The sequence below is a fragment of the Epinephelus moara genome, chromosome 21, assembly GCF_006386435.1.
Source record: "Epinephelus moara isolate mb chromosome 21, YSFRI_EMoa_1.0, whole genome shotgun sequence".
Classification (NCBI taxonomy): Eukaryota; Metazoa; Chordata; class Actinopteri; order Perciformes; family Serranidae; genus Epinephelus; species Epinephelus moara.
The window spans coordinates 1207656-1225988 of record NC_065526.1 but is presented as its reverse complement, the minus strand read 5'-3'; the positions used below and the strand labels follow the sequence as shown (position 1 = coordinate 1225988).

Below are 18333 nucleotides of genomic sequence, written 5' to 3'. Positions count from 1 at the left end.
TTGTAGTTTACTGATGTATGAACAGAGGTTACATAAAACCAGAGTGACCGTCCTCTACTGACCAATCAGACTGCAGGGTTTCTAGCTCCACCTTTTAGTACCAGATCTGTGTGCTAGGTACCCCAACAGAGGGGGGACCAAACATGGGGACGCTAAGGAACGCTTCTGTTGCTACCATCCACAACTTTTACTGTGGAGACAGAAACTAAGAACTGAACTGAACCGTACCGGACTGCTTGGTGGAAACGAGGCTCAACATGATGTGGTGACGTACCAAAGTGTGGGTTGGTCTCCAGGTGTCTCTGCATGGAGTAGATGAGGTTCCAGCCGGGCAGGAAGATGAGCACGGCTCCGGCCACCTTCAGCGTCTCGATGTACTTCAGAAGAGCCTCCACCAGCTCGAAGGACGTCTCCTTCTCGTTAATCTGAGCCATCGAACGCTTCGTCTCCGCCGTGTAGTCGGGACCACAGATCACGTTACAGTTAGTCTGCACAGACAGTGAAGAAAAACAAGCAGTTGCTCAGAGTTTTATCTCGTGTGGAGCTACAGTGACAGCAGAGGATACAACAATGACTGTGGCTTACATCATCATCTCCTCCCTCCTCGTCCTTGTCTTTCTTCTTGCGGTCATTCGGTGGAGGGATAAAGTTGGTCATCTGGATGCAATCTTCCAGGAAGTACTCTGTTTTTAAAGTAAAGAATTAGTCACAACTCTTTATTCCTGCTGAAGGTCTCAGGCTTTGTTTATTCAGACACTTCATTATAATGAAAAGTCATTTCATAGCATCGACTGGTTTCCTCTGAAAACTGATGGAGCCTCGCAGCAGGAGAATCAGACAAGAGTCAGATCTACTGTGTCTGTTATTTTCAGCTGATTTAATTTCATTACAGACATGTCAGTGTGGTTGTGTAGTTCTGCTGGTCAGGGACCGTAAACAGCACCAGAGAGCACGGACAGGTGAAATGACCCAAACATCATATTTAAGAAGCCATGAATAAATCTTTACCTTGCATTGAGTTTTATAGAATAAATGTTAAAGGTTATTTGGATTTTATAAACTCTCAATATTGTTGTCTAACATGAAGAATCAGTTGGGGGTTGAATCGAGGAGAGTAGATTAGATGATACAAGTTTCTGATTCTCAGAAACCTTGTTAACGACTGTCTGAACGAGGAGCTGCAGATCTACAGTCACCCATCACCCATCACCCAGCCCAGTGAGTCCACTGTCAGCATCTCCGCGCCCCCTTTTTCCTCCGACCACCCTGATAGTTGGTGACTCCATCACCAGAAACATCCGTTTCTTCAATGCGGTAACACACTGTTTCCCCGGAGCCACAGTCTCTGTTATCTTGGCAAAACTCCCTGACCTGCTACACTCACTACCACCGTCTGTCCACAGAATTATTATCCATGTTGGTTGCGTGGATGCATCCCGCCAACAGTCAGAAATCACCAAGGCTGAGTTCAACAAACTTTTTCAGTATCTCAACACCTGTGGAAAATCAGTATTCATCAGCGGGCCGCTCTCCCCTCTCGGCTGCGGAGTGGAAATCTTCAGCAGAATCCTTTCCCTCCACACATGGCTCCTATCTGCCTGTAGGACACGCAATGTGGGCTTCATTGACAATTTTAATTTATTCTGGGGCCGACAGTCCTTTTTAAAAAGCGACGGTTTTCATCCCAATAGGCTGGGCAGCCAAATGTTAGCTGCCAATTTACAGCACGCTGTGCAAAGCTACCCACGTGACTGACTGATGTTTACCCACACACCGTCTTGCTCTCTGGTGTCATCTCTGGGTACCTCCTCCTGCCACAGCTCCTCCTACAGGCCCGAGCTGTCACTGTCCCCTCCTGCTGCTGCTCTGTCACTGTCCCCACCTGCTGCTGCTCTCCCCATTCAGTCTATCATCTCAGTCAGACCCCTCCGTCCCTATAACAGGTCCAACTCTGTGAACAAATGTAACCTCTCAATAAAACACGTCAAACGGTCCAACCCCAACCTCCGCCAACTCCCCCATTCCTCACAGCCAATCGCACAGCAGCATTTCCTCAAACTGGCACTGCTAAACATCCGTTCACTCAACAACAAAGCACTCATCTTAAATGAATTCATTACTGACAACAACCTAGACTTCCTCTGCATCACGGAAACCTGGCACAAACATCTGGACTATTTTTCACTCAACCAAGCCACCCCCTCCGGATACACGTATATTGACCAGCCCCGTCTCACTGGAAGAGGCGGCGGCGTGGCCTCAGTCCATAAGAGAGACCTAAGAATCACCATCATATCCACTCCCTCCTTTCAGTCGTTTGAACACATTGCTTTTAAACTCCCCGGCCCCGCTCCCCTGGTCACTGCTGTTATTTACCGCCCTCCCAAGCCCAATCCATCTTTCCTCTCTGATTTCTCTGATTTTGTCACACAGCTCTCAGCCATCTCACCTTCTGTTCTTCTCCTCGGCGACTTCAACTACCACATTGACAACATCAACTGCAAACATGCCTCTGAATTTCTTGATCTACTGGACTGCCTCAATCTCACTCAACATGTCAACTTCCCCACTCACAATCATGGCCACACTTTGGACTTAGTCTGCTCCACCGGTCTCACCATCCAACAACTCTCCAGCATCAATCTCCACATCTCCGACCACTTGGCTATCATCTTGGACATTCATCTCCCCACCCCCCTCCCCAAGGACAAACGCATAATATCATTCAGAAACCTCAGATCCATCTCCCCTCAAGATTTCTCAGCTTCTCTTTCCAGCACTCTGTCTACCTTCCCTCCCCCGCTGTCTGATGACCCCAATGAGCTTGTCAACTACTACAACAACACTCTCTCCTCCTGTCTCGATCAACTGGCCCCCATCAAAACCAAATCTGTCTCATTCACACACTCAGCCCCCTGGTACACCCCCGAACTCCACCAAATGAAATCCCACAAGCGTCAGCTCGAAAGACTGCATAAAAAGACCGGTTTAACAGTTCATCGCCAAGCCTACACAGACCACCTCCGACAGTACAAAGCCGCCCTCAATACTGCCCGCTCTACCTACTACTCCAACCTCATTCACACCAGCTCTAATAACCAAAAGGCTCTTTTTTCCACCGTAAACAAACTCCTTAATCCCAGTGACAATATTTCAAACTCATTCACCGTTGAAAAATGCAATTCCTTCCTCTCATTTTTCCAAACCAAAATTGACACCATCCACAGTTCTCTAACCACCCCCCACACCCCCCACCCTCCTCACCCCCCTCCACCCATCTTATCACCCTGCCCCTCTCCAAATTCGCACCTGTCTCCCCAGCTGAGCTGTCTAAAATCATTTCAACCATGAAAACTTCCACCTGCATGCTAGATCCCATCCCATCCGCCATTGTTAAGCACTGCTTCCCCACCATCTCCCCGCTTGTCTCCAAAATTGTCAACTCCTCCCTCAGCTCTGCCTCTGCCCCTCCTTCTCTCAAACTGGCTGCAGTCACCCCCATCATTAAAAAACCTGGTCTCAACCCTGACATCATGAGCAATTTCCGGCCCATTTCCAACCTCCCATTCCTCTCAAAAATCCTTGAACGTGTCGTCGCCTCACAAATCAAATCCCACCTTAACAATAATGACCTCTTCGAACAATTTCAATCTGGATTCCGCACACAACACAGCACCGAAACTGCCCTCCTTAAAGTCACAAACGACCTCCTCCTCTCCTCAGACTCCGGCCTACTCTCCATCCTTATCCTCCTTGATCTCACCGCCGCCTTTGACACCATCAACCACTCCATCCTACTCTCCCGCCTGCAAACCCTCCTCAACATCACTGACAATGTCCTCACCTGGCTACATTCCTATCTCACTGACAGAAAACAATTCATCTTCATCAACAACTGCTCCTCCTCAACTGCCCCTCTGTCCCAAGGCGTCCCCCAGGGTTCGGTGCTTGGTCCTCTCCTCTTCATCCTCTACCTCCTCCCCCTTGGTCAAATCATCCGTCGTCATGGTCTCTGTTTTCACTGCTACGCTGACGATATCCAGCTATACATCTCCACTAAATCCATCACCCATTCAACCCACTCCACCCTGTCGAACTGTCTCTCCGAAATTAAATCCTGGATGCAAGCAAACTTTCTTAAACTCAACTGTGACAAATCAGACATGATCCTAATTGGTCCAAATTCCCTCACCCAAACAGCCAAAGACTTCCACCTCACCATCGACAACTCCACCCTGTCCCCCTCCCCTCACTGCCGCAACCTTGGTATCATCTTCGACAGCAACCTCTCCTTCGACCAACACATCAAACAAGTCACTAAAACAGCCTTCTTTCACCTTAAAAACATTTCTCGCCTCCGCCCCTCACTCTCTCGCAATGCTGCCGAAGCCCTGATCCACGCCTTCATTACATCCCGCCTTGACTACTGCAATAGCATCCTTTATGGCACAACCTCCAAACTCCTCAATAAACTCCAATATATCCAAAACTCTGCCGCCCGCCTCCTCACTCACACCCGCTCCCGCGACCACATCACCCCTGTCCTTCAGAACCTCCACTGGCTCCCTGTTCCACAACGCATCCACTTCAAACTCCTCCTACTCACCCATAAAGCTCTCCACAACCAGGCCCCCTCTTACCTCACAGACCTGCTCCACCCTTACACCCCTTCCTGCAGCCTCCGCTCTTCCAATGCCAACCTTCTCACCGTCCCCAAGACCAAGCACAGAACCTGGGGGGACAGAGCCTTCTCTGTTGCTGCCCCCACCCTCTGGAACTCCCTCCCAAAACTCATCCGTGACTGCACTGACCTCCCATCATTCAAATCACTACTCAAAACTCACCTGTTCCGTTCTGCTTTTAATGTTTAGCTACTTTTATTCATTTACTTATTTCCTTGTTTTTTCACTCCCATTACTATTCCTCTTTGTCTTCGATGTCTTTGCTGATAATTGTTGTTTTATTTGATGTGTTTGAACTGTCTCTGTAAAGTGACTTTGAGAACTTTGAAAAGCGCTTTTTAAATAAAATGTATTATTATTATTATTATTATTATTACAGTGAAACACATTTATTCAGATCCTGATGGTGCGAAGATGATTACTGACCTCATGAAGCCTCACAAAGGGGAGCAAACTGATCAGGGAGAAACACACTCCAGGATGACTGTCATCTCACTGCTACAACACTAATTTAAGCCCCTTTTCCACTGCATAAATAACCCGCTAACACCTGCACACATCTGGCTTTGTGATGTAATGGGAAAGGGTACAATCAGCATTCACACTCTGGTCACTAATTTTAGCCGGTGAGATGCAGTGACGCGCCACCACAAAACGCCGCCGTCTCCACCCAAGCAAACATTGTTCCAAATCAGACTGCCCTGAGTTTGAAAGACAGAGTGAGTGAGTAAGAGAAATACAAAAAGGAGACGCATTAACCACATATTTTTTGTAGTGTAAATGTTAACGCCATCTTGATGCGTCCCCGACACGGACTGCGTCAACAGTGAAGGATGTGATGGTTGTTTTGGTGACACATCCATTTTACAATGAGCTGGACAAAGTGTTGCGTGACCATCCCTTGTTTTGCCCTGTGGAAGGAGACGTGTTGAATCTCCAGCTGTACTGATACAACTACTGATGTGACCAGTAAGCACGCTACACAGGAGCTAGTCAAAGTGTGGATGCGATAACTGTGCGCAGGGCAGTAACGGAATCTGGACACAAGTGATCAGCTGGAGACGTATGAGAGGTGCAGGTGTGAACAGCGATGTGTGTCCTCTGGTGCTCTGATCACCATAACGTGTATCATACAGGTCTAAACAGGGCCTAAGACAGGGGTGTCAAACATACGGCCCGCCAAAGGGTCCAATGCGGCCCACTGGATGACTTCACACACCTGATATATAGTCTCAGAGGTCACACAGGGGTCAGTGAGGTACCTTGTACGGGGAAGGTGCGTCCAAACACCTCGATGATGGGGGCGTTGAAGAAGTACTCTCTGAACATGGTGGTGTCGATGGTGGCCGACATGAGGATGATGCGGACGTCCGGGTAGGCCTGGACCACATCTCTGAGGACCACCATCAGGAAGTCCGTCTGCACAGACACACAGAAGGTCAGACTGGACAGGAAGTGACTCATCACCAGTTAATATTAGGCTATAATAAATGAGCTCACATTAATGTCTCTCTCGTGGATTTCATCAACGATAACGTGACTGATGCCTCTGATTCCTGCTTCGAGCTTCCGCAGCAACACACCTGAAACACAAAGCAGACTCGTCGACATCCTGCTGACACAATGTTCACTCTGGGTTTAGTGTGATCGGAAGAAAACTGAGCTTTTCGGAAAGTTCAGCTCAGGAACATCTGTTGAGAATCAGTGCCGTGTGTGTTTATGTACCGACGGTGCAGAAGAGGACGCTGGCGTGCGGTCGAGGCAGGATGGACTCGAAGCGGACGCTGTAGCCACAGCTCTTCCCAATATCCTCTCCTCTCTCAAAGGCGACTCGCTCGGCCACCGACACGGCGCTGATCCTTCTGGGCTGCAGGGAGGACGAGATGAATACACATCAACAGGCTGCTGACCTCCTGTCAGACCAGTCCCCCATCTAATGTATGTAAGTATTAGCAGCTCGCTTTTCACTGGAGAGGAAGGGGAGGAAACGCTGAACGTATGTTCGTGTCCTCGAGTGTTTGGGAGTCGAACGTTGAACGTTACCTGGGTGACGACGATGTTGCAGTCGGATGCTTTGCCTCCCTTGATGAAGCGGTCCAGGATGTACTGAGGGACCTGAGTGGTTTTACCGCAGCCCGTCGCTCCTCTGATGATCACCACAGGGTTATTGTTGATGGTGGTCATGATCTCCTCCTCAAACTGTTTGACAGGCAGCTGGTCGCGTTCCATCAAAGTCTGAAACACATCATTTATATTTTTCTACACTCTGGTATCTCTCTCAGTTTTGTTCTGTGTAAAGCAGCAACAGCAGAAGAAGAAAGCAGACTGACCTTCTGCAGGTTGTCGTCATGTTCCAGCTGGTACATCAGCTCGTCGTGAAGGTCGCTGCTGATCTGCTCCGGAGTGCACTGAAGACGGTACAAATAACACACATCAGCTGTTGTGCAGCTCGTCAACTCCACGCTCAACAATCGACTACTCATTAACGTGGAAGTAATCAACACAAACATGACAAACAGCTGCTGGTCTGTTGGGAGTGTATCTGCAGGTGAACCACCTGCACTGATTCATTAGTGAATCTCTGCCCATAAACATTAATGAACCAGTGCAGAATCAAACAGCCTCTGCAGTACCTCGGGTTAAAGAGCAAAGACTCACGTAGGCCAGCGGTCCCTCGTCGATGTTGCTGCTGGTCCAAGGGTTCCAGTTGACCTGTGGAGGCGACCAGGGGACGACCCCAGCTCCGCTCTGACGCTGGGACGGCTCAAACGTCGCCATCTTCCCCTGAACCAGAGACACCCAGCTGGAGGGGTCTGCAGGCTGGACGGGACGACATGAAGGGTTTAGTTATACAGGTGATATCAGGATGTAACTAGAGCTGCTTCCTGAAAGTCAAAGAGTCGAGTCATCCGTCAGTGACCCTTCAGTCAACTTGAAATTCTTCAAGTTGAGTCATCATTTGTTTTGTTGTCAGCCACATCATATTTCTATGTTGTAGCAGGGTCAGCGCTCTTGCTAAAAAAAAAAAATCAAGTGACAACCAGGTTTGCCGTGGTAGTCAAGGCGTGGGGTATATAATCGATAACATATCTTGCCCACTGTTTCCACCTTCGTTTGCTCTTTTTCAAATTAATACTTCATCGGACGCTACAATTATAAGATGAAAGTGTCGGCCCCGAACAGCAGCAGATTAACATGAGTCAGATTTAACTTACAACGTGATGAGAGAGTAGACTGACAGCAGAGGATCTGGGGTCTGTTTGGCAGATTTAAACCCAATAACATCAGGGAACCAGATAACGTCAATGAGGGGAATTTAAGTGTTTAATGCCGGCCCCGCCCGTGAGAAAAAAATCAAAGTCAAATCTTTGTATTAAACGACTGAATCCTCATCATCAAAAGATTGTGATCTGGTGCAGCCCTAAATATAACCATTATATTAGCTAACACTGATCGAAGTCAGTTTTGGGGGCTCAGGTGACTCACAGGTGGGGGGATTTGGACTTCGAGCTTCTGGACGATAGCGGCCAGCTGCTGCTGAAGGTCCGGAGACACGTTGACCTCGAACACCTCCAACTGGACACAAAACACACGACAGCGCAGAGTGAGACACTGAGCGTCACACAGGACACCGTGTTTAAAGTCAAGCTTTCGGCCGGCTCACAGTTTCCCCCTCCTTCTTCTTGGTGACTCCGGAGTACGCCTCCAGGACTCCCAGGTGGTACAGCTGCCGCACCAGAGACAGAGCACACGACTGGGCCGCCAGCTTCTTGTTGGAGCCGTGCTCTCGAGCCGTGATCCCTGCAGAGCACACGGAGCACAGTGACCTTTGACCTCCCGATAAAAACGACTCGCATGAAACAACGCTGATTAAGGAGAAAACATTTTAGAGTCTTACTTCTGCCGAGCTGTCTCACAAACAGCTGCATCTCTGCTATGAAGCTCCTGCAGACACAAACACAAATATCCCAGCTTCACTTCCTCTGAGCTTTTCAAAATAAAACAGAAAATAAGCCGTGAACAAAGGGATGAACTCACCTGCCGTGCTCTCAGGAGGAAGCCTGTATGTTTTTCTGCCAGACTTGAGATTAAAAAACACCAATCAACAGCTGAGATTCTCCCCGCTGCTCTTTCTCTGCCCTGCGGTGACACAGTGACACCAGAAATCACAACCAGACTCATCTGAGCCCCCAGCTGCACCCATGGGACAGCTTTAGTACACCTAAACGCTGTCCCATGTCTTCCTTCAGTGTGGCTGTGAGTTCTGGCGTCACCTCCGTGTTCCCTGACGAGGCAGGACTCTCTCTTCGTCCAACACCTGTCCACCACACCAGCTAAAGGTTGGTTAAGTTTTTACGAGACAGGACGACTGACGGCCAAAATCTGGCAGGATTCATCCTCGTCTAACTGTCCATCAGTTTACACCATCATCTTATGCGGGATTTATACTTCTGCATCAAATCGACGCTGTACCTACACCGTACCCTGACGTGCACCTCCCCAGAAATGTAACTCCACAGTGTCACAGTGACGCAGACCTCCTGTCTGTCTCTGTAAGCTGAAACCATTTCCCTCAGTGGAAACAAAGCTTTGATTTACTTTAATTTCACAGATAAGAAACAATAAATTGTGAAGACAATAAAGCCTCCACACACTGTGTGTGATTTATCCTGGCTGAAATATGAGCAGAGGAAATCTCTGCTAGCTGCTAGGCTCATTTATACAATGTAAAATGTGTGTTTAATGTGTGTTTACTGTGTGTTTAGTGTTTAATGTGTGTTTACTGTGTGTTTAGTGTGTGTTTACTGTGTGTTTAATGTGTGTTTACTGTGTGTTTAGTGTTTAATGTGTGTTTACTGTGTGTTTAATGTGTGTTTACTGTGTGTTTANGTGTGTGTTTAATGTGTGTTTGTTTACTGTGTGTTTAATGTGTGTTTAATGTGTGTTTAGTGTGTGTTTAATGTGTGTTTACTGTGTGTTTAAAGTGTGTTTAGTGTGTGTTTAGTGTTTGTGTGTTTAGTGTTTAATGTGTGTTTAGTGTGTGTTTAACGTGTGGTAACTGTAACTTTGGCCATTTGATTGGATCTCAGACCCACTGACCCAACAGAGAGAGTACGGGTCAGGAAGCGTCAGCCTTTGTTAGGGTAAGCTTGTCAGTGTAAGTCGACCTGTCCTCTGCTGACAAAATGTCCCCGCCGTTAACAAAGACAAAAAGGGTCGAGTTATTTGAGCAGACTAATTTGTGCTGCGTTGCGCACATAAACTTTTTCTCCCGAGACTTCACGGGGCTCTACAGATTCATTCTTTAGTTTAAGTTGACAAAGAAGTTTTCTTTTCTCAGTTGGTGCACGGACAGGAAGTAGGAACTACCTGAGATACTTGAGTATAAACTTAATATCTTATTGAAGAATTTAAGAGAAACCAGCAAATTTGCTGCAAATTTGATTTTCAGTTTTTGGGTTTAACAGCTGAGCATCGATTGGTTTGACGGATTTAAACTTAAATTAAAAAAATTATTTAAACGTTAAACCATGGTGTAGCTGGTGTCTGGAGCCCTCTCTCTGTCAGCCTGCCCCCTGCTCTGGTTTCAGTCTGGGTTGATGTGGATCAATCACACAGTGAGATCTCTGTGGTGTAGCCGACACACTCTCGAGGTCTCTGGGTTTACAGCAGCAGTCCAGCAGAAAAACATACAGGAACATCCTGAGCCACATCTAAACACCAAGAGAGGGACTTCAACTACCAACCAACCTGTCACACACACACACACACACACACACACACACACACACACACACAGGCTGGGCTCAGTAGTGTGAGCTGTGGGGTGGGGACGCAGCTGGTGTGAGTTGCCTTTAGTACATTTCATGACATAACAGAAGAAACTAACAATTTGGTCACGACAGGAGCAGAGAAGGAAGAAGAAGAAGAAGCAGAAACAGTAGATGAGGAGGCAGCAGGAGAAGGAGCTAATGATCAGTTCAACCAGTCCAATAAGTCGACCTGAGGTCAGAACAGGAAGCTGCTGAGGCAGTGAACGCCACATTAAACCCAAACTGACATGAAGACAGTCTGTTCTGGCTGTTCTGACCAGAACAGACAATAAAGTTTGACTTAAACTTGTTGAAATAATTCTGTGCAGTGAATGTGACTCATGCTGCATTAACATCATGTTCACGGCAAAAATCAAAAAACAAATATCAGCTGACTCCAGCTCATCAAAAACAAAGATTAGTTTTTCTATCTTCCATACTCACTGCCCACGTATGATTTACGATCTCTCCAGGATGCTGTGATCGCAACAATTAATGCAAATTCAGTCAATCTGTGTGAAATTCTGACACAACATTTTTATTCTGTTTAATCACCGCAACTTTACCTAAACAGGTTAAATCTATTTTTATTGTAGAGCAGCGTGCAGCGTGCTGATATCAGCTCCTCTCTCTCTTTAACAAGAGACTGCTGCTGCAGGGCCGGAGCTCAGTGCCTGGGACAGAGCCACACACACAGTGACAGGGCTAACTGTTAGCATCACACGGCTAATGTCACACAAAAGCCCCTCTTTAAACAGGAGTTGTGCAAATTTGCAGGAAAGCCCAATCAGTCTTCTTTCAGCATTGGCAGTATAAAAACAAANTCTGTCAGGTTTGTGTTTCCCTCTTGCTACTAGCTGCTCGCTAATTCCTGCTATCATCTCAGGCTGCTCGATAATGGAAAAAATAATAATCACGATTATTTTGATCAAAATTGAAACCATGATTATGCGGCGCACGTGATGACTTATATTGTTTACACGACGGCATGTTCTGCTGTAGGGTTCCAGCTCGAGCGGCAAATTATGACGAGTAGTGATGAGGTCACTTTGTGATGTGTTAGCTCATGCTAACTGGGCATACAGAGAAAGAGGAGATCAAAGGTCCTTCAGCGCTGCATCAGCAGTCAGCTGTTGCTTGACCTTGACATTTGACCACCAACATCTAATCAGTTGAAGAAATTTCCTGAAGGCATTCTTCAGATATTGTGTTCACTAGCATGGGACGGACAACCCGAAAACATAATCCCTGTGTCCACAGCTGTCACCGGCGCAGAGGCAAAACAGCCATAAACACTGCAACATCTGCTGCAATATTTCTTTAGAAAAGCTGTCATGAAATCAGACATTTCAGGCCGCAACAATCCCCAAAATCAGCTGTGAAAACCTGGAGGGACTGATTTTATATGATATAAACTGTGGAATTAAACAGTTTTGAACGTCACGTTAGATTCTGGGATATTTTGACATTTAATAGATTGAAGAATTGATAGTTTTATCAATAGATATATCAGCTAACGAACCCCCCGACACGCTGACGACACGCAGTGACTCAGTCTGTGTGAACACGACAAAGATCTGTGCAACATATCGGACTGGATGTTCTGTGATCCAGACCTGTTGTGGTCTGGTCCCACTTGGCTGTATTTATACTCAGCGCTGGTTTTCTCCTTCTGGAAGAACTGGTTCAGACGGGCCTTGGCGTTCTCCAGCGTCCAGTTACCATGGAGATTAGCGTTCAGGTCCACCTCCTCCGACTCCAGAGTCTGCAAGGATGAAATAAGATATTGGTGATTCAGGTGGTGCAGCAGAGCAGATCATCTCAGCTGGATTCTGTCAGACAGGAGAAATAAACAGGAAGTACTGTACCGCCTGAGCTTCCTGTTCATCTCTCTTGGCGTAGTACTCCTTCAGGTTGGCTCCTCGATCCCACTGAGCTCCTCCTCCTCCTCCTCCTCCTCCTCCTCCTCCTCCCCATCCAGAGTTTCCTCCTCCTGAGTAACCGAGTCCAGTCACTCCTGGTACCGGCCCGCAGCTGCTGTCCTCTAACAACAACAACAACAACAGACACTCACATAATTAACACGTTATACTTTCTACATGTCTCCTGCTCACCTGATCCTGGATCAGTGTCAGATCTTTGACTTGTATGTATTCAGGGAGGAACAGGAACAGCCTGACCACATTCACACACCAACCAACAATCAGCACCATCAAAGGAGCCTTCAGCTCTCTCAGGTTGTTTCCAACCACCTTTCACATTCATTGTCAATGTGCTCGGGGAAGGTGGAGAAGATGGTTCATCAAAAAGGTGAAGCACAATGGAAACAGACTGAGTGAATAAATGATGACGTACAGGCAGTGCAGAGACTTCATCATCATCGTTCAACAGCTGATGTTTAGCCGATCTCTTCTAACAGCACACAGCTGTAATATTCAAACTCTGTTTCTATTGTCCAGTGCGCTCTGATATCACACATCCATTGTTTTCCTTCATTACAGGTTTGAGCGACGCTCTTTCAGTAACTTCATCTTGTTGCACTCTCTTCTGCAGCGCCACCTACTGCTCATCTCTATTAACCAACTCCCAACATTCACAGAGCAGCAGTGGAGGGAAAAGCACATGAATCTGCATTTTCTTTTGCAGATTTTTCTGAAAATAGGGTTACATTTTTGCACTACTTTCAGACAGAAACCCGACTTCAGCCTCACTCTGGGAGCTCTGACCACCCTGCACCGCTTTAGTTTCCTGATTAGAAATAAAACTAAACCTGCAGTGAGGACGACACAGTGCTGCTAATCTGTCGATTATTTCTTCGATTAGTCGACTAATTATTTTATCGAAAAATGTGTTAAAATGTTGAAAAATGTCGGTCTGTCTCTCCCAAACCCCAAAATTATGTGATCTAATGTCTTGTTTCGTACTCACTCACTTCTTTAAGTAAAATCCTAAATGATTGAGATGTTTTTTTCCACCTGGACCTTTATGCTCTGCCATGTCTCCTCTAATCAGGCTGTAACCTGTGACAGGCTGTTATGAAGGAAAAACTCATTTAGAGTGTTGAAAGAGATTTTACAGCGTTAAAAGTTTCCCTGGAGATGATTTAATTGCTTGGATTCACACTTATGACGCCTGTTGTCGTCTCACAGAGTTGTCTGATACTTAGACAGTGAAAAAATTACATAAGAAAATAAGACAAGAAAACCATCGTGGTCAGAGGAGGAAAAGATTAAACTTCTGGAGGAATACAATCATAGAAACAACAAAGTGAATCAGATCCCCAGAAAATGACTGTAGGAAGAAGCAACAAAAATAAATTCAGATTTTAAGTGTAAAATCAGAAGTGTATCTGTCGGGTTCTCCTGGTCGCAGAACATTTTCTCAGGGTGTGTAAGTTTTTTCATTTATCACCATAAACTCGGTCATGTTGAAGTTAAGACAGAGGCAGAGGGACCTTGATTTTTTTAGTACCTTGCTTTGGTTGCTAAGGTCTTTGTGCAACGGTCGAGGGATTCCTTAAGTATGAGACCAAGACAAGTCATAAAGCATTAACACTTAAGATATCGGCCACAGCACCAGACTGACGTGTCGAACACACTCAGGTCGACTCATGTTTTAATTTTATCTCCCACCTGCGTCTTCATCCTTTCACAGCGGGAAGGTCGTCTTGATTCAGCCGCTGTATTTAAGTTCACTTCTTAATCTGTGATATGCCACATTTCCACTTCATGGTACTGCACGGCTCCACTCAGCTCAACTCGCTCTGTTTTGGTTTGGACAAAGTTGTGGATCGTACCTGGTACTTTTTTGACACCACCTCTGCCGAGGATCCAAGCGAGCTGAGCCGACACTAGAAGGTGAATTTAAAACACTGCGGTGCTCTGATCGGTCCTGCACAGACCCGCCATATTTAAACATTAAAGCTACCGTCAAAAGCGACCACAATTTTTTTTATTCACTCGACGCAGACTTTAAAAAATGTCGGCCCGCAAAACTATGCTGTGCTCTACATTATACACACAATGCAGACATTCCTCTGAAGCCTGACACAGACCCGCCCCCCCCTGCATCAACAGAGCATGTGTGGAAAGGGTGCTGACTTTTAAAATCCTGGGACTCCATGTTTCTAAGGACTTCTCTTGGTCACCCATTAAAAAGAGCGCAACAGGGGCTTCGCTTCCTCATAGTGCTCAGGAGGAACAACGTGGAGAGGAAGCTGCTGGTGGCGTTCTACCAGGCACTGGGAGTGTCCTCACATACTGCATCTCAGTGCGGCATGCGGGCTGCACTGCTGCAGATAAAAGGCTCTGCAAAGAGTCATCTAGTCCACAGAAAAGATCCCTGGCTGTCCCAGTGTTGCATTAAAGATGATGTCACGGCAATTTCATATGGCGTCAATATGGCGAACAGCTGAGAAGCCCACCTACACTGGGTGGGTGCTATCCACCATGGAAAATGTGACGAGAAAAAGCGCCTGGTACCAAATGTGAGTCGAGTGGAACGGTGCAGTGGAAGTGAGGCGTTAGAGAGATGACGATACCTTGTTCAGCTTTTACTACAAGGTGAGGTGGCAGAGGACCGCTGGAAGGGAGGCTTCCAAAGCCAGCGTCTCCTCCTCCTGCTCCTCCTCCCCCGTCAGGTTGGTCACCAGCTGGAGCGCTCACCTGGTGACACAAGACACAGATTCAAACTTTGAGCAACACTTTAAGTTTTGTAATGCAGCATCAAGCTCGTCACTGACATGTCTAAGACTTGTCTTTCTGGTCACTTTCCATCAACCCAACAGTGTTAGAAACCCTCAAACCGACTCCTTCAAATGTCCCAGCTTCTGTAGGACTGTGAGACCTGAGATAAAAACACTTAAACCTGTTTGTGTCAGAATGAAGAGAACAGAACAACATGATTAGTGTGCTGCTGACCCCGAGAGCTGGAACCTCTGCTGCGCTCATTTCCCCGATTCGGACCAGGTAGTTGACAAAGTCTCTGGCAGCGTTGGTCTGAGCGTCCTTCTTGTTGGTGGAGTTGCCCATCCCGATGTAGTTGTGGCCGTCAATGCGGACCTGAACAGAGGAGAGCTGAGGGTTACACAGAGAACACGTTAAACTTCGTCAGATGTTCAGAGCAGACAGAAAACTCACCTCACACAAAAACTTCTGCCTGTTTTTGTTCCCTGCAGCTCGGATGTCGTAGGTGGGAGTCAGTTTCTTTTTTCCACACCAGGCATACAGGAAGTTCTTGATGTCCGCCATGGTGGAGTGGCGGGTGGGGGAGTTTCCTCCTCTGTCGACTCTTTAATCTGAGAGACAAACAAACTCCTGTCAGCTAACCAGCACAACTGCTTTTAGGGATGCAAACCAATGCTGTATGTTTCCTACATGTGGTGCTTTAGTGTCAGAATGATGTGACCAAACTCCTTTCATCAATCAGTACATTTTCTGTGTTGCTAACTCAGGGGACACACTCAACTGTAATATCGTGACTACTTAATGTTTAGGAGTAAACTAAATCTCCTGTTGGATTTGGGATAAAAACAAAGACTCAGACAACATGATTTTATTTCAGCACAAGAACCGACTGATGGAAATGATCCTGTGGCTCGGCAGATGAAGATACCTGCTGTAATTTCCCAGATTTTTCCAATGGAGTTTGGCCTGCAGTTCTAGATGAGCAATAAATCTGAAAATGGCTACCCAAGGACAAAAATACATTTTTAATGTCAGACTTTAGAGACACAAAAAGCCATAATCAAACTCCACCTAAAAATCAATTCATTTTTAGTTCTGCTATCCTCGGGGACATACTCAACTTTTTTTTAATTTATTTTTTGATTTATTTGACAAGTAAAGCAGAATCATCGGCATATAATAGCAACTTGCACCGTACCGCAGCTGACATGTCATTTATGTATATTAAAAATAACAGGGGCCCCAGGATCGAACCTTAGGGCACCCCGCATGTTATACTCTGCGGATCAGAGAGGGTCCCCTCAACATCGCATACTTGTGTCCTAACCATTAGGTAAGAAGTGAACCATTTGAGTGCTGAGTTTCTAAAACCCATGCACTGTAATTTAGAAATCAAAATGACTGCTGACTGACTGCTTTTGTTTTTTAGGAATAAGCAACATCTCCCATCAGATTTGGGATAAAAATTAAATCCGAAACAGGTGACAACATGATGTTATTTCAGCAGTACACTGACTTGCAAATGGCTGTATGGCGCTGCAGATGCCTACCTTAATTTACTAGATTTTTAAATGGAGTTCGGCCTGCAGACGTTAAATAAATAAAGTAAAATACACTGTTAATATTTCTTAGTCTTGATTTTCCTGAAAATGACTAAATTAATTTTGTGCTGTTGGACTTTGGAGACAAATCACAATGAAGAATGTCATTACCAAACTCCACTCACAAGTCAACAGAATGTTTGCGCTGCTATCCTAGGGGACAAATTCAGTTGTAATATCATGATAACTTTATTTGTCAGGACTTAACAAACTCTCCACTCGTGTTCGGGATAAAAACGAAGACCATAACAGTCGACAACACAAATATATTTCAGCAGAAGAACCAACTGATCTGTAAGTGCTCGACTAACGAGAAAGCTTTAAATCCCCAGTTCTCTGAACGGAGTTTGGCCTGCAGCTACAGACGAACAATTTGAAACCGTTCAGTGGGATGTCACGTTACATATGTCAACAAAGCTAAAGGTTAACTTGGGGGTAATACCGGGTCTCTTACATCTGAAGTTAGCGTTAGCACGCAGACCAGTTTGGCTTTGTAAACGAGCCGGGCTAACGTTAGCGCTTTAAGGCTACATTAGCTTTTTGCTAGCTAGCTCTACCGCCATTTTGTGCGATGCATGAGTAATAGCTAGAACAGATACTACAGTTAAGTAAACGAGTTAATGTTTTAACTGTAGATTTGTTACCCACAGACGGGACAATCAGCAGGTTAAAGGCTCACAGGTCCTGCAGAACACACCGGCGGGTTGATGGTTTGTGTCTTTAACTCAGACTTCCTTCCTGTAAAGGTGAAAGACGGTCGGATTGTTTTCTCAGTACCGCCACCTGCCGGACCGGAGGGGACACTACTTTACATAAAAATATAATATTTGATATTTAATACTCTGTTTCTGCGGCTCCATATTAACATGGAAACATGTTAATTTTATCCAGTTGGGTGATTAACAACACACACTTCTTACACAATGATTATATAAAAAGAAACTGGAATTATGGCCCCATGGTTGTAGGCTATGTTAGTTTCTTTCATGCACCTAGAAGTGCCCTAACCCTCATGGGTTTATAAAAGAGACTCCAAAAGAGACAGTTGCAGCATTCACAGATAATTCATAACAATTCAGTTCATTTCAAAATAACCATAAAAGAAACAAACATACTGTAACAGCTCATTCTTGAACTAAATATTCTGTCTTCTCTCCCAGGCCTTGCAAACAAAATCTGCAACAAAAAAGGTTTCCTTCCTGAAACATAATACCTCCCTCTCAGCCTCATAAGCAGGACAATAAAACAAAAACTGAACTTTGTTCTCAATTTCTCCTAATTCACACAATAAACAAAGTCTGTGCTCTGCTGGACTGTTACTGAACCTACCAGTCTCTAGAGCTAGAGGTAACGTTCCTGAACATAGCTGTGCACAAAGAGATCTTTGTCTTGTGTTAAAATCATACCTCACAAAGGGTTCTGTGCTCTGGCTGTTCTTCAGGTGGCAACTTTGGTTTGTACCAAATATCAACAGACCATTCCTCTTTATAAGTAAGGAACATTTTACTGCTAATCTCCTGAATATCACAAGATAACCTCTTCTGAAAAATAA

The 18333-nt window shown here is 45.8% G+C and overlaps 1 protein-coding gene and 1 long non-coding RNA gene across 2 annotated transcripts in view; one reads left to right on the top strand and one right to left on the bottom strand.

Moving 5' to 3' along the window:
* The window catches only part of dhx9 (DEAH (Asp-Glu-Ala-His) box helicase 9), a 27057-nt gene extending 9516 nt beyond the window's left edge, over positions 1 to 17541 (bottom strand). The window contains exons 1-17 of the mRNA XM_050074470.1: positions 17430 to 17541; positions 15634 to 15791; positions 15415 to 15555; positions 15036 to 15159; positions 12364 to 12539; positions 12112 to 12260; positions 8581 to 8627; positions 8347 to 8483; positions 8169 to 8258; positions 7341 to 7502; positions 7013 to 7090; positions 6726 to 6917; positions 6408 to 6549; positions 6183 to 6265; positions 5945 to 6101; positions 586 to 683; positions 186 to 488 (exon numbers count right to left, since the gene is read on the bottom strand). Of these exons, the coding sequence (XP_049930427.1) occupies positions 186 to 488; positions 586 to 683; positions 5945 to 6101; positions 6183 to 6265; positions 6408 to 6549; positions 6726 to 6917; positions 7013 to 7090; positions 7341 to 7502; positions 8169 to 8258; positions 8347 to 8483; positions 8581 to 8627; positions 12112 to 12260; positions 12364 to 12539; positions 15036 to 15159; positions 15415 to 15555; positions 15634 to 15744 (2190 nt within the window). The 5' untranslated portion in view covers positions 15745 to 15791; positions 17430 to 17541. The remainder of the gene's footprint in view (positions 1 to 185; positions 489 to 585; positions 684 to 5944; positions 6102 to 6182; positions 6266 to 6407; positions 6550 to 6725; positions 6918 to 7012; positions 7091 to 7340; positions 7503 to 8168; positions 8259 to 8346; positions 8484 to 8580; positions 8628 to 12111; positions 12261 to 12363; positions 12540 to 15035; positions 15160 to 15414; positions 15556 to 15633; positions 15792 to 17429) is intronic.
* LOC126408788 (uncharacterized) lies at positions 8829 to 10481 on the top strand. The gene is made up of 2 exons (XR_007571956.1): positions 8829 to 9572; positions 9703 to 10481. It is a non-coding gene; the product is annotated as an uncharacterized LOC126408788 (long non-coding RNA).
* Positions 17542 to 18333: the final 792 nt, after the last annotated feature.